Consider the following 14,147-nt stretch of genomic DNA (forward strand, 5'->3'; position numbering starts at 1 on the left):
ACATGTACATCTATGGGCACCCAAAAAGATTACATTTGCTGAAAAGTTAACAGCGCGCGCTCTTATGTTGGTAGAAGGCTACTGAAATTTGGTAATGCAGTTTTATCTTTATCTTTTTATCTTATTATCCAACCAATGATTTAAGAAGTTAAGTCAGAAAAGAAAAAAATGCAAACAATGTTAAATAATAAACTTTACATTAAAAAGTTGACAAAGAAAAAAAAAACGGTATCATATTCACAATGGCCATAGCAGAACAGCTGTTGAGTAAAATACTATCGATTATTTCGTTTCAGTTCATCTCTCTGTTATGTTGATTCGTATCAGCGATCGGGCAGTTATTTAACCAAGTTTTGATTTCTTAATATTTATTTGTTGTAAAATAATGTTGCTTCGGAAATTGTTGACGGCGCGTTCTCACCATTTACTGCGGCGATGGGCCAGCACAGATCCGCTTTGTTTCCAGAACGAGAAGCTGCAGGCATACCTGGAATCACTGCGCCAGGAATATTATGCGCTGCGCGTCAATGCAGCCGGTAACAGCAGCCTTTATGCCCGCCTGTCGCGTCTGGATCCTGTCGTTAATTCTCTTGAAAAGCACAGAGCCCTGCAGCGCAATATAACACCTGAGCAGGATTTGGCCGCTGAAAAGGACGAGGATATGCGTGCGCTGATGCTAGAGGAAAATAACGTTTATGCCGAACTGTTGCGTAAACAGGAGGAAGCAATGCTGCAGGAGCTGCTCGCACTTGCCGACCATGAGGACTACCCGTCTCTGATATTTGAGGTGAACGCTGGAGCCGGCGGACAGGAGGCCATGCTGTTTGCCCAGGAGCTCTACGACATGTACACCAGCTACTTCGAGCACATGGGCTGGGAGTATGAGCAGTATGCCCATGAGACCACCGACATTGGTGGACTGCGGTATGCCAATCTGCTGGTCAACGATCCCGAGGCCTACAATTGGCTGCGCTACGAGGCGGGTGTGCACCGAGTGCAACGTGTGCCGGCCACCGAGAAATCTGGACGTATGCATACCAGCACTGCCTCAATAACAGTGATACCACGGCCGGCTGATGTTCAGGTGCATATTGCGGAGCGAGACCTGAAAATTGAGACGAAACGTGCCAGCGGCGCTGGCGGCCAACATGTAAATACCACAGATTCAGCCGTGCGCATTGTGCATTTACCTACGGGCCTGGCTGTTGAATCGCAGTCAGAGCGTTCCCAGCTCAAGAATCGGGAGCTGGCGCTGAAGCGTCTGCAGGCCAAGCTTATGCAGCAGCAGCTGGAGAGCTCCGAGGCGACCAAACAGGCGACGCGAAAGGCACAACAGGGAAATCTAAATCGCAACGAAAAGATTCGCACGTATAACTTTGTGCAGGATCGTGTAACGGATCATCGCGTGCAGCAGGGCGGCACTCAGCACAATCTAAGCGGGTTCCTCGAGGGAGGCCAGCCACTAAGCGATCTAATTGAGCGGCTACATTTGGAACAGCGCAAACTGAAGCTGGTAGAATTGATCGAAGAGTGGCAGCCGCCACAGAAGGCGTCAGATAAAAGCTAATCGCATATTCCTCCCGCCTTTTAGTCTAATAATAAGTAAAGTTAATAAAAATGCTTTATTTTAACAAACACGTGCCCAGTCTGCTGCACTGCCAATGTGTATAAGGTGCTCCTTGACTGCCGACTCCAGTATGTCGCGAATCTCTCGGCATCCGGCCATTGCGGTCTCTATGACCGTCTCTAGTTGATCAATGTGAAAGCGTTCGCTCATCTCCATGAATGCAATCTTCTCGGCTGTGGGTAGTGCCGCAATGGTCAGTTTTGGACCGCCAGAAACCTCCTCTATGTGTGATATATCCGTTAGCGGAATGTTTGATTTGCTCAAAGATGCGGTGCATGCAACAACGAACTCGTTTAGGCATATGCCCGCATCAATGAGTGCCAGGGTAGCGGCATTTAGGGATACAGCATAGTTGGCGCCATCCGCCTGCAGCACCTCCACATAGATGTCGATCTGGGAGCGTGGATACAGCTCGGATTTGATTGCTGCACTTAAAGCCTGTTGCAGGTACATTTTGAATTCCTGCGATTTGCGATCGCCTCGTGGTCGATTTTTGCGTTCTGATGTTGAGAACGTCGCCTGACTATATTGACAGTTGATAATCAGATCATTGCCCTCTGTCTTTTTGCCCTTCGCTTGATGTGGTCCGTACACGGCAGCCAGCACTTTTGTATTGCCCTGTTCCATGTAAGCGCTGCCATCGGGTTGTTCAAAGACGCCCAATTTGCACTTAATGTGGCGCAGTTCGTGCGGCCGGCGACCATCCAGGCGCAAGCCCTGCTCACTAAGCAGCTCAATTCGACTAGCCATGTTGCAACACAAACAAAATTATATGAATATCAATGATATGCGGCACGTGCAGCGGCGTTGTTTACGCTGTTCCAGCAGATTTCTGTCGTTCCCTCTATGTCAGCTGTTTGACAAAATTATCGTGACAGGGTTGCCATTTTGGTACAATTACCTATCGATAGGCCACTTCGATACGATGCGTTATATTCTGCTTTCACTCTGTTACTAGCGATGTTATACTCAAATTGAGCGAAGTTCACTTCCAAAGAACGTTTTATAAAATATAAAAACCATTTGGTATTAAATATAATTAACGCAGTTAAGAACATAAACTGCATCAACAAAATACAGTTTAATACGAAAAATATGGCTATTCCGAGACGAACAAAATAAACAACATTGTGGAACTTAGTTCATTCGGTTAGCCTACAGAGTTGTTCGATTGAACTGATTGCAAACGATTCTGTACAGCTCTATCGCACTGTATAAATGTGAAAATTACAAATATAGTTATAAAGTGCGTTATTCTCGAAAGCCATGTCAAAGTCAAGTGCAGGTGTGTATAACATGTATAACATATATATATATACATATATATGAATAACTTATGTACACATATTACAGCACGATGGGTGAAGTTTTTCAACGCCGGGGGAATTCCATCCCCAGCTGCGGCCAGCTATGCTCATATATTTGTGGAGAATCGTATACAGGAGGACATGCTACTCGATCTGAATAAGGAGTATCTGCGTGAGATGGGCATCACACCCATGGGCGATATTATAGCCATACTGCGCCATGCGAAACAAGTGAGCGATCAAAATGTGCTCGACAAGGTACTAATATCGGAGGCGCCCTTGCCCAAAACCATGTCAAAGACCGTCGCTGGAGCAGCTCCTGTGCCACCCAGCAGCAAGCATGTACCACCCAGCAGCAAGCATGTGTCATCATCTCCAGTTGCAGCCGGCAACGCCAACAAAGCATCGCCACCCACAAAACCAGCACGTCGTGTGCTGCCTGAACATGAAGGAAAATATAAAGTTACTTTGCCGTCAGGCACGACAGAAAGAAGCAAGCAAATCCTGGCCAAGCGTGAGCAGTGTATGATAACATTTTAGCATTAATATCTATCCAAATCTAATTTAAACTGGTAGAGCTAATAGCCAAAATATGTATTCTGACAACTTTATATGCAACTTATTTTAATCAATCCCTGTAATAATTTGGTTGCCTGTTTTGCAGTATACTCGGATCGTGTAAGCAGCACTAAGAAAACGGATGTCTTTGCACGTTTGCACAATAGCAAGAGTGACGACGATGCTCAGGAGGGTATTGTCTCTAGCAGCGGGGAGAGCAACGTGCGTGTGCACATAACTGGCGTTCATAAGGGATCCAGTGTCAAAGTGGCGGCCACCTCTAGCAATAACTCGGTTTTTGCACGCCTGGGCGGCAAGCAATCGTTGGATTTGGTGCAGCACAATACGGGCCTGGCTAAGGAAATAAAATCGATTTTAAAGAACACTCAAGGGACCAACAGCGGCAGCGGTGCCAGACGCAACACGCCCATAGTCAAGGCCAAGAACATTGCAACGTCCGTGGTTCGTTCGCAGCAGAAGGTAATGCTTGTGCACAAGGTGCCATTAAAACGTGGCGATGATAGCGAAGATGAAAGCATGGATGACGAGGACTTAATAGGGGCTGACAGTGATTTTGACAGCGAAGCCGAAGATTGTGAACTAGATGTGGATATGGCCGCACCCGCTGAGAAAATTGTTAAGTTCGCCTCTACGGCAGAGGTGCGAGAAATTGCTCCACACACGCCCTACAAAGCGCGTGGAAACAGCAGCTTTGCACGTAACATAAAGTCTCGTTTGGGCCTGGGTAAGCTTGACTTCTGTTTGCATTCCATAGCATACAAAAATAACCATTTCAATCAACAGTTTCTAAATTACACGCCACGCGTAAAACGTATAATCTCAAAGCGTCACCGCCACAGAAACCTGGAGCCCGCCTCAGCCCCGTCAAGGGAAAGGCTATACGTATGCGCAGCGATGAGCTGCTTACGCGACAGGATACGCTACCTGTGCATAAGCGTCTGGGCACAACAGCGTCAGCGCAGCCGCCACCTCCTCGCACCCAGCAGCGCGATTATAAGCCGAATTCGTTTGCTCCGCGTCGCCACTCTAGCGTTAATGCTGGGCACCGTCCAAGGATTCAAGCGAACTCCGTTTTCGATCGCCTTGGCTTTAACAATTCTCTGTAGATTTTAAGACAACCATTGTATTTGTTTAAGAGTTCTATTTAATTCAGTTTAAAAGTAAATGTTTGCAATCACCCTTATTTACAAGTCTATGGACTAATAGGTCAATTATGCTCTGTGCACCCATCAACTATATGAAGTGCTTAACTTAGGACATACTATACTAAAGTCCCTTTGCCTAATTGTTTTCAATTTTTCCATCAGCCTTTAAGCTTTTAAAAGAGAAACTACTTATTTAACTCTTTTTTGTTAAACGGGGTTATAGCTATTATTTTACTTCTAATATCTGCAACACTTTCTAAATTGATTTATCCCTATTTATATATAAATGTATGTTTGAATGTTTTATGAGCCTACAATTCTCCACACGACTGTGTTTTTTGCCTTCTATAAGTTCTGCTTAAGCCATCTAAAGGCAAAGATTACTGTGGGGCGTTATTTATGTTCAGCACTGATAGAAAGACTTTTATGTAGTATATCCAATTGTTTTATTTGGTTCTCTTAATATTATGTTTGATTCAATATTTTGTATGTACAATTATTAAGTCTAGATTAATGTCATTAATTCACAATTTCATACCCTGTACAATCTCTGAGGCACTTAAAATTCTATATCACTGGTTGCTAGGCAAATCACCAAGTTGGTGGCATCTGTCGATGCCACCTATTAAGAGGAAGCGCATATCCACTCATGACTGGAGCATGGAGTAGAGCGCATTGCGCAACTCCGCTGGCCAGGTGTTGGCATCCGGATTGATGCTGAGCATGTGGCGTATTTGGAGTACCGCGCGTTGCTTTTGCAGCACATAGGCGAACGCCTGATGATTCATTATCGGTGTGGGCATGATTGTGGGAGTGTGATTTATGATCGGCGTGGGCGTGGCTGTTGGCGTTGGTAGCGCGTACGTTTGTGGCTGCCACCGTTGCTGTTGATGTTGTTGTTGCTGCTGTGGAGGCGTTGTTGGCGGCGTGGGCGGTAGCTGGTGTTGATGATGGCGCTGCTCCGACTCCTGACGACGCTTCCGTGGCGTGTTGTCGCTCAGTGCATAAGGGCGAAATAGCGGCGTGGTCGTGCCCGTCTCCTCTTTGCTGCTGCGCTTGCCAAATTTTTTGTGCTTGTAGCAGCCTGTGTTGAATTTCTTATGAGTATAAACGAGGTTCGCTTCGGTTTCTTGTTGCGGATAATCCATTTGTGAGGGTGCCATCGTGTAGGTGAGGATTGTGTTCAAATGCTGAGATGTTTTTATGTTCGTGTTTGTCGAACGACTGTGCTCCTTGTGCTGCGCAACGGCTGCTTTTATAGGAGACGGCGCTTGCTACCTGCTCGGGAAATTATCATTAAGGTGAGCTGCGTCTTGTTTATGGGAAAACTTCGTTGACAAAGGTCTGCATTGTCCAAAAAAGAAAAGGATTTGTTTCAGAATATGTATGTATGGTATGTTGTTACCTGCTCGGACAAGTCCTTTTTGTAATTAATTTTTCATTTGCCCAACGGTGCTCGGCTCGCACCTACATACACGAGTACATTCTCCTGCTGCTCTCTGTCTCTGCCTGATATTTCTTGGTATTTCTCGAGAAGATTTCACCAGAATACGAGAGCATTCAGCCAGCGCCTGCGCCCTGTCCCAGAATGTTCTTTGATGAGGTAGCCGATCCCAATATCGGTTCAGCGCTTTTAGATTCCTATCTCGCTTACCGCTAATCTGGCTCATTATGTTGCACGTCATTCCATGAGCTGCTGCACGTTCGCCGGCTTACTAACAATGGGCAATTGAATGGAAATTTATTGGGACTTTCCCGAAATATTGCATCCAAACTTTAAGTGTGCAGGACGTCAATAAAATGATGAATTATGGACGAATACTACATGTGAATATATCTTTTTATATATCTATGCAGGCATATGAAAAATATAATTTCGTATATCACGTAAAATATTCTCATCGCTGAACTATTATCAAGTAAGGCAAGTAAATTGAATTAAATAAGTACGATAATATTTTCCAAACAATCCTCGGTATGGTCTTTCTACTAAGGATAACTGTTGGCGACACAGATTCTCGTTTTCTGCATCTGCAATTCTCTGCTCCTTCCAGACCTATCAGGAACTAATCCTAGCTACGTGAACGACAGCTTACGGTATAAGATAGATTACAATAGCTCGTACCACGTTTTCTTTACTGAACTGATAAATAGATTCTTTACTTTCAGGATACCTTCGGGTGCACGCTGTCCACGCCCAGCTATGAGTTTGGGCAGAGCTTTTCGGACAGGTTCTCTTTTTCCTTTTTACTCAATATTGTATATCCTTTTAATAATTTCTTCACTCTTTCCTTAAAAGTTGTTCTCCCCTCTTTAATTTATTGTGTTTTTAATTAATATAGCGAATTTAATTTGTTAATTTTTTTATCTAAAACTACTTGCTCTTAACACCTTTCTTCTTTGTCGAAAATACAAAGAAATTAATAATAATAAAAGGGTGTATATTTTTTTAAACATTATGCATATAAATATATTCAGTTAAAATGGCTTTAAAACTTGGTATATACAAATTTAATCTATTGTAATTCTAACAAATTCATTTTCTGTTCATTATTCTTATTGTTTAAGTGGAGGCAGTCATTAGATTATGTTTAAGCAGGTTTCATTGGATAGGCGGTGGGGTTATTAATGAATTCTTATTATGTATGTAATTGCTACGAAATCTAAACGCGACCATGCAAGACAATATGTGAGAAAGGTCACAAGTAAATCAATCGTATTAAACGCAATTCATTCACATTTCCCAGCCTCTATCGCTTTCTTCTAGAAATTCTTTCCAAGAAGTGGTCGTTCTGTCTGCAAAGAAAGCGTTTCCTGGCAGGTTCGTACAAGTGTGCCCCATTACATACGGAGTAGAACCGTTGCATAATCGTAAAAAGTACTGAAGAATGCACTACTTTTACGTTATCAATTCTTTCCGGCCAACGGAAAACGGGATCTGATCATTGTAATCAAACAATATGACAATCTTTCAGTGCGGCAACAACAATTGTAGTCCTGGTGCTTGACTCAGCAGCATTTGTTCAGGGCCGGACTCAAACCCACCTGAAATAAATCCGCTTAGCCGTCGAACGGCAGTGACTGCATAAATCAATGGACACGACTTTGAAAAAGAGGCATTGAATGAAAAATCCGACATGGTTACGATCGCACACACTTCGACCGAAGGAACGATATCTTCGCGTGTGTGTGTGTGTGGGTGCCGGATTCTGGGATTCAGTAATGATGCCCTGTACCTTGGGAAGAGTAATATTTTCAGCTGGCCAGCCGATCTCACAAGCTGAAGTCATAAATGCTCTGCGGATTGGCGGTAACAATAAAACTTTACAGGCGACACAAAGGAAGCCGAACAATGCGGCCGTAGACACCGTGGCCATATGAGCGCCAGGATTAGAATGCCAGGCACTGGGTCTACTCTGGCTTGGCTCACTCAACAGGTATTTCCAGTGAAAATCGCTGGCGATACAAACAGTCAAAAAAGGACAACTGGTTTATGACACCCTGAGCTAACGCTAGCAATGCCAGCAGCCGGCGGATTAGTCAAGCCAGCGCTCCATATACCTGCCCTTGAGGACGACAACAAGAGGCCAGTCTGGAGCAGGTAGTTTTGCCTAGGAACTTTTCGGGGTGCGGCAGGGCGATTAGTTCGAGCGCAGGCACACGTTTGAATGAATGAAGTTGATTGGGAAATACCTGCAAGGGATTGGTGGGAAACGCTCGAGTTGGCGGGCGGATTGTCAAGCGCTTCGATATTCATTACCTAATGTTGCATAAAAGATTACGCCCAGGACAATGGCAGCACAGTCGACAACCAGACGGCGAACAAGAACAACATCAACAGCATTTGTGATTAGACGCAGACGAAGCAATAACAATGGATAGCTCTGCAACTGCCCCCAACTATGCACACAAGAAGTTCTCCGCATTGAAACGCAAACGTAGCCAGGACGAGGAGACGGACGATGTGATCTTCATTATGGAGCAGCCCGCGAAGCGTCCTTTCTTTCGCCCTTGGCTGGATGAGCCACGAGCAGCCATAACAACCGGTCCGGAAGAGTCACGGCCCCCACGTAGACCCACGCCCACCACAGTAACAACCACCTACCATGCCAACATGGTGCGCTCCCATGCGCCCCGTCTGCGCAGCCCCAAGGCGCAACAGCGTCGCGATCGCAATACTTTGGCTTGCCTCCTGAGTCGCCGCGCCCGACAGGCCAATCAAGTGGCCATGGAGCAGCAGTACGAGCACTATCGGGTGCAGCACGAGGCCAATCTGGAGCAGCAAATTCGACTGAGCCTCTACTACGTTCGTTTTCTGCAGCAAGCCATGGCCACCACCCGAGCTCCACTGAGCGATACCCAACATAAACTGCCGCAGACTGCGCAATGCTGGCCCCAGCAGGCAACTGCCACGAAGCGTTAAGACTTCGCTCAATGCAGACTTATCTGAGCTAGAGCTTGTAGAGGTTTTAGTTTTTATTTATTGTGATTAGTTTTTTATTGACCTTGTGATGACTTTTAAAGTCTTATTTATTTATTATTGTTGACCATCAATAAACCAAATTGTTAAAGGAAGTTTTTATATCGATTACACAATATTCATTTCATCCTTCATTCTTGCGGACTATTGCGTGCGCTGTTTCTTTGGCTTTCATTAAGTCATCATCAATATATGCTTATAAAGTATATTAGAGTTCCAAACAGCTGTAACTTAAATCGGGGTCATTTAGGATAAAAACCGTAATTCGGCTTAAGGCTAGCATGACTGCTCTCTGCAAAAAAAAAAACTGACAAAAAAAGGTCGAGTTAAAAAAATCAATTCCTACTTTTATATGGACATGTGCGTTACAGATGTTTGTCGCCAAAAACGACCCTAAACAACTGCAAAAAGTAGGTGCCCTGCTGAAGGTACTGGATCATGGATTTTTAATAAATAGCTTTATTTGTCCATGTACTAACACGGACTACCACATAATAAGGCTGTCAATATTATGGAGTATTATTTTCTGCTAGCCGTTAGAGCCGGCCAGTTAAAATGTATCGGAAATTCAAATTGTTGCTAACCATTTTGACAATTTTAATAATTTTAATTTTTGTAAAACACTTTTAAAAAAATCCATTCTCCTTGCTGGGCTGGGGGGAGTCAAAGATTTCAAAGTATACCCAGGAAAATTCATTTGAGACATACTCGGTTAAAGGTAAGGGTCAAAGGATTTTGGGCGAAATTAAAGCTTACTTAGCAGATCTGATGCTTCAAATTCATTTTCAGAATCTTTGTAAAAGTATTCGCGATATGCCCACACATTTTAAAAAATACTTTAAGAAAACTCGCCTCGTTCGAGTAATGTATAAATAAATTCTATTAGTTTATGTAATTAAGAATTAAGTGTCTGTAGACCCTAAAAGCTGAGAGTTATGCACAGAAAGTGAATTTCCTTATGGATTTTTAATGAAAAGGGCTTAAGTTCTTTCGGTAACTTCAACAAAATCTGATAAATATATGCTAACAGCGTACCATATTTCAATCGCATTTCAAAAACATTGTTTACATCTTGATTTTGTCTAATTAATTAATTGTTAGGTTTCAGTTTAATAGAAGACTTTTTGACGAGTTGATTTCGATAACATTGCTATTATTAACTGACGTTATGCAAGATATAAATTTATCAAACGTTAAAAATTATCATATAATAATATGTATTGTCCGTTGATAACAGTAATAACTATTAAAAAGCCACGTTTAATGATAAAACGCTTGTTTAATTATAAATGTAAATGTATAGACATGTCACTTAACTCAATCGTTTTAATGGAGTCCATTAATCAACGCAATATGATGATTTAATGCAAAGTAGCCGCAATTTAATACAACTGTCTAGATTGAAGATTAGCAAAGGTGTTGATTGTTACTGGAGCAATAGAGTTCCGGCTAAGGCTAAATTAGCACATGTGACAACATGTGCCTGTGGCTGACTCAAACCATAGCATTATATAACACAATTACAATCTATTATCTAAGTGATTTCTATAAACACCGAATTCTGTTTTAACACGGTAGATTGAATTCAGAAAAACCTGTAAAAACAGACATTGATCGTATGCAAAAATAGTTGATAGGCTTCTTATCTCTGAAAACCTATTTAAAAGAGTGAAAAACCAGGATTTTTAAAATTATTAAAGCATAGCATAGTTATTAAAGAAAAAAGATAGGCTAAGAATAACTATATATCTAAGCTTATAGAATATTTAATTTTAATGTTAAAAAAAAAACATTTAAAAAAGATTAAAAAATAAATGAATATAAAATATTTGTTGGCTGACCCTTGAACCCTTCAACATTCAACTGACTTCTTAATATGTTAAAACTAAATTTAAGAAATGTGGGAAAAACAAATTCGCCTTAAAAAAATGTTTTCCCAAATACGTCTGATTGCATTGATAGTTCACAAAATATTAACACAAGTACATTTGTTTGTATGCACAAAAGAGGAATTCACCCAATTTTGTGATATGAACTTATTTCACGAAAATTAAATTTGTCAAAAAAACGAACATAGTATTTATGAATTTTTTTATTTATTAAAATCAAATTCGTTTGCCTTTTGTAAGTGGTGTGTTACCTTTCGGCCGAAACCATTTTGAGATCCTTTTGTTTGTTGAGCCGTCCTTAAAAATTTCTAAAATGCAGACCTGCATATGAATTTCCAAGAAATTGCGACAAAAAACTGGAAAGTGGCTCGAAGATCGCGAAGGACCACACACAACGTATGGCGTCAAGTAGGGCAATAAAAATAGAAAAAATTATGTGTCTGATATACGATCGAGAATTTTCCAGTTCCGGTAGCCGCGACAACATTTGATTTCTGAAAAGCTGCGGCCAGGTACTCCAGGTACAGATACAAGAACAACATGTTCGGCAATTAGTTGCCGTGGGCCATAAAATATTCAAAATGCTCGGCCAAACAACGATTAGTTAGGTAATAAAGATGCGTTAATCCGTCTGTTTACGTGTCCATCGCGTTTCCCAAATTTAAGGGCTCGCTACCTGTGAGCGAGGTGCCCGGATTAGCGCTGCCATCCTGCGCATATAAACAGGATATCAAGCGGACAACAGGAGCATTCAAAGACAAAACGTCAAAGCATAAACAACACAACGCACAAGACATGCAGCACTCACAGAATATGGAAACCGTCATCAATTCGTCCAGTTATGTGCATAAGAAGTTTGCGGCACACAAGCGCAAGCGGGATGTGGACCAGATTCTGGATCAGAACAAGGAGAACATGACGTTAGATACGCCACCCTGCAAACGTCGCCAGATGAAGGGTTTCTTTCGCCCATGGCTGGACAACGAACTGAATATCGAAGCCACCGCCTCCAGCAACAAAACAAGCGACGCCTCCAACCAGAAGCTGTCCGGTGTTGCTTCAACTCCTGCTAGTACCTACCACGCCAACATGGTGCGTCGCTGTCAGACACCGCACCAACGGAGCTCCAAGGAGCAGCGTCGTCGGGATCGCAATACCTTGGCGTGTCTTCTGAGCCGGCGGGCCAAGCAGGCGCAGGATGCGCACCTGGCGCAGCAATACGAACAGTATCGGGCCCAACAAACAGCCATAATGGAGCAACAGGTCCGCTTCAGTCTCTACTATCGCCAGCTGCTACAGCAGGCCGTCTTCCAGCGGGGAGTAACTGCCGCTGGCCTGCAACTGCCCCACCAGCAGCAGCAGTTCCTACAGCAAATGGCGCTTTCGCAGCAACTACTGATCTTTGGGTCCCAGCACTGAGTCCAACTCGTCACATATACAATATGTTACATAATACCCCATATAGCCATTGATTGTGATTTAGTTGCTTAAGCATTAATTTATTTTTTTGTTGACTTTCAAAATAAAATTAAAAACTATTTTGTAAATGCGATTTCTTTATGCGCAATTCTAGCAGCTTGTTTCAGACTGGATCAAAATTAGACCACTTATGAAGAATGTTTGTATGTGATGTATAACTTATAAAGTCCTGCAATTAGTGAAGTACTGAAGTACTAATAAATTATTCTTTTAATTGAACTGAAATATTACCAATCTCTTATTCTATACAATTTTAACCCAGGTGTTTGATTAGAAATTACAAGCCCTTTTTAATTCTGATGCTTTATTATTATTAACAAAGCTGAGTTTTTTTTACTAAATTATTTTAGGTCAAAGCGAGTGCTAATTTTATCGACTTCTCTGCCAGTGGTAAAAATTTGGTCATCGAATTACCCATGAGTATATTACATATATTTCGGCATTGCAATGCCTCAAATCAATTCGGGGGTTATTACTGAAAACTGCAATATGCTGCCTCATTTCAATCGAATGAAAAATAGGTCAAGAGTCATATGACCATCAAATTACCTTAATCAGTAAAAATAATAAGCAAATCCTCTAAATTCCAGTAGCTGTCATAGATATGATGGCTAAAAAGTTAAGTTATTTATCAAAAACTCTTTTGTCATTCAAGATATGTTGACATAAAATTTGGTTTGTAGGGAAAATCGGTAGAGCACTTCCACATGAACACGGAGACTGCGAGAAATAAAAAATGGATGTCTTACTTTAATATCTATTATTATAAGAGACACAGAGATCATAAAGCATATATAAGTTATAAGAGATAAGCATGTGCTTATTTATTTATGTTTGGTTAATAAAGCCAAATGCAAAAATATATGGCTCCATTTCGATATATATGTAAATGCATTACACACACAGGTGATTATCTTATTAGCTTATACCATATTAATTACTAATAACCGACAGACAGGCTATTCTATATACATAAAACTAAAAATGAAATGAAAATCGTACAATAGGGCAATATTTAACTAGCAGCTTAGCGGCACGTAAACTTGGTCAAACATGCAAACTTACATGTGTACATACTCGAATAGTATGCATGCACATTGATTTTTTGGACTAGTCAAACTGTTACATTTTTCGAAATAAACTTTCAGTCGAGATTTTCCGTGATCGTGTATCTCTGGACCTAATCATATATCTAATGTTCTCATTACTCAAGGTTGAGCCAGGCGGCAAAGATTGCATCGCATGAATAACGAGCTGCAAAGAAATTGCGAAACACCGTCAAATATTATTATTGGCAAGAGGTTGGTTAGAGGGGATGGGGTTGGTAGAGGGGTGCCAGCGACTGCAATTGGCTCAAAGTGTGAAAAGCTCAAGTTCAGCAGCTCGTGCGCCAAAGTGTTGCAACCACAAACTTTGGTGTACGTTGAAGTTTCTGTAGCTGGTGTGAAAATCGAATGCAGTTTTCAATGTTAAGCAACGAGAGAGCCACAACAACAACAACAATATTTACAAAGAAAATAGTTTTTGTTTAACTCATATTCATATAGAGACACAGACAAGTGCTACAAGTGCCAAGTGCTGGTAAAGTGGGTTGCCTCTGCCTTTGTCGACGGAAATTTGTCTTTTGGATTTTCCAGCTGC

The 14,147-nt window shown here is 42.0% G+C and overlaps 6 protein-coding genes across 6 annotated transcripts; 4 read left to right on the forward strand and 2 right to left on the reverse strand.

The window, feature by feature from the left end:
- The first annotated feature begins 288 nt into the window (after positions 1 to 288).
- Positions 289 to 1,635, forward strand: mRF1 (mitochondrial translation release factor 1). The gene has a single exon (XM_002057669.4). It carries the CDS (start codon positions 386 to 388, stop codon positions 1,565 to 1,567), a length of 1,182 nt encoding a protein of 393 aa, XP_002057705.1. The 5' UTR covers positions 289 to 385; the 3' UTR covers positions 1,568 to 1,635.
- Ski6 (exosome complex component Ski6) lies at positions 1,604 to 2,476 on the reverse strand. The gene has a single exon (XM_002057668.3). The coding sequence runs from the start codon at positions 2,375 to 2,377 to the stop codon at positions 1,628 to 1,630; it is 750 nt and encodes a 249-aa protein (XP_002057704.1). The 5' UTR covers positions 2,378 to 2,476; the 3' UTR covers positions 1,604 to 1,627.
- A 102-nt stretch (positions 2,477 to 2,578) lies between these two features.
- LOC6634362 (uncharacterized protein C19orf47) lies at positions 2,579 to 4,696 on the forward strand. Its single transcript, XM_002057667.4, has 4 exons — positions 2,579 to 2,912; positions 2,981 to 3,457; positions 3,599 to 4,237; positions 4,297 to 4,696. The coding sequence occupies exons 1-4, from the start codon at positions 2,894 to 2,896 to the stop codon at positions 4,617 to 4,619; spliced, it is 1,458 nt and encodes a 485-aa protein (XP_002057703.1). The 5' UTR covers positions 2,579 to 2,893; the 3' UTR covers positions 4,620 to 4,696.
- Positions 4,697 to 5,099: 403 nt separating this feature from the next.
- Positions 5,100 to 5,884, reverse strand: LOC6634361 (protein shank). The gene has a single exon (XM_002057666.3). The coding sequence runs from the start codon at positions 5,819 to 5,821 to the stop codon at positions 5,306 to 5,308; it is 516 nt and encodes a 171-aa protein (XP_002057702.1). The 5' UTR covers positions 5,822 to 5,884; the 3' UTR covers positions 5,100 to 5,305.
- A 2,477-nt stretch (positions 5,885 to 8,361) lies between these two features.
- Positions 8,362 to 9,233, forward strand: LOC6634360 (uncharacterized). The gene has a single exon (XM_002057665.3). The coding sequence runs from the start codon at positions 8,533 to 8,535 to the stop codon at positions 9,079 to 9,081; it is 549 nt and encodes a 182-aa protein (XP_002057701.1). The 5' UTR covers positions 8,362 to 8,532; the 3' UTR covers positions 9,082 to 9,233.
- Positions 9,234 to 11,231: 1,998 nt separating this feature from the next.
- Positions 11,232 to 12,574, forward strand: LOC6634359 (protein Mabiki). The gene has a single exon (XM_002057664.4). The coding sequence runs from the start codon at positions 11,823 to 11,825 to the stop codon at positions 12,444 to 12,446; it is 624 nt and encodes a 207-aa protein (XP_002057700.1). The 5' UTR covers positions 11,232 to 11,822; the 3' UTR covers positions 12,447 to 12,574.
- Positions 12,575 to 14,147: the final 1,573 nt, after the last annotated feature.

This window comes from Drosophila virilis, chromosome 4 (assembly GCF_030788295.1).
Source record: "Drosophila virilis strain 15010-1051.87 chromosome 4, Dvir_AGI_RSII-ME, whole genome shotgun sequence".
Classification (NCBI taxonomy): Eukaryota; Metazoa; Arthropoda; class Insecta; order Diptera; family Drosophilidae; genus Drosophila; species Drosophila virilis.

Bases quoted from the DNA above. Each gene is read 5' to 3' on its own strand.
- mRF1 (XM_002057669.4), top strand. From the start codon at position 386: ATGTTGCTTCGGAAATTGTTGACGGCGCGTTCTCACCATTTACTGCGG.
- LOC6634361 (XM_002057666.3), bottom strand. From the start codon at position 5,821: ATGGCACCCTCACAAATGGATTATCCGCAACAAGAAACCGAAGCGAAC.
- LOC6634362 (XM_002057667.4), top strand. The intron at 3,458-3,598 runs GTATGATAACAT...CCTGTTTTGCAG, and splicing joins CCTGGCCAAGCGTGAGCAGT to TATACTCGGATCGTGTAAGC. The intron at 4,238-4,296 runs GTAAGCTTGACT...TTCAATCAACAG, and splicing joins AAAGTCTCGTTTGGGCCTGG to TTTCTAAATTACACGCCACG.
- LOC6634359 (XM_002057664.4), top strand. From the start codon at position 11,823: ATGCAGCACTCACAGAATATGGAAACCGTCATCAATTCGTCCAGTTAT.
- Ski6 (XM_002057668.3), bottom strand. From the start codon at position 2,377: ATGGCTAGTCGAATTGAGCTGCTTAGTGAGCAGGGCTTGCGCCTGGAT.
- LOC6634360 (XM_002057665.3), top strand. From the start codon at position 8,533: ATGGATAGCTCTGCAACTGCCCCCAACTATGCACACAAGAAGTTCTCC.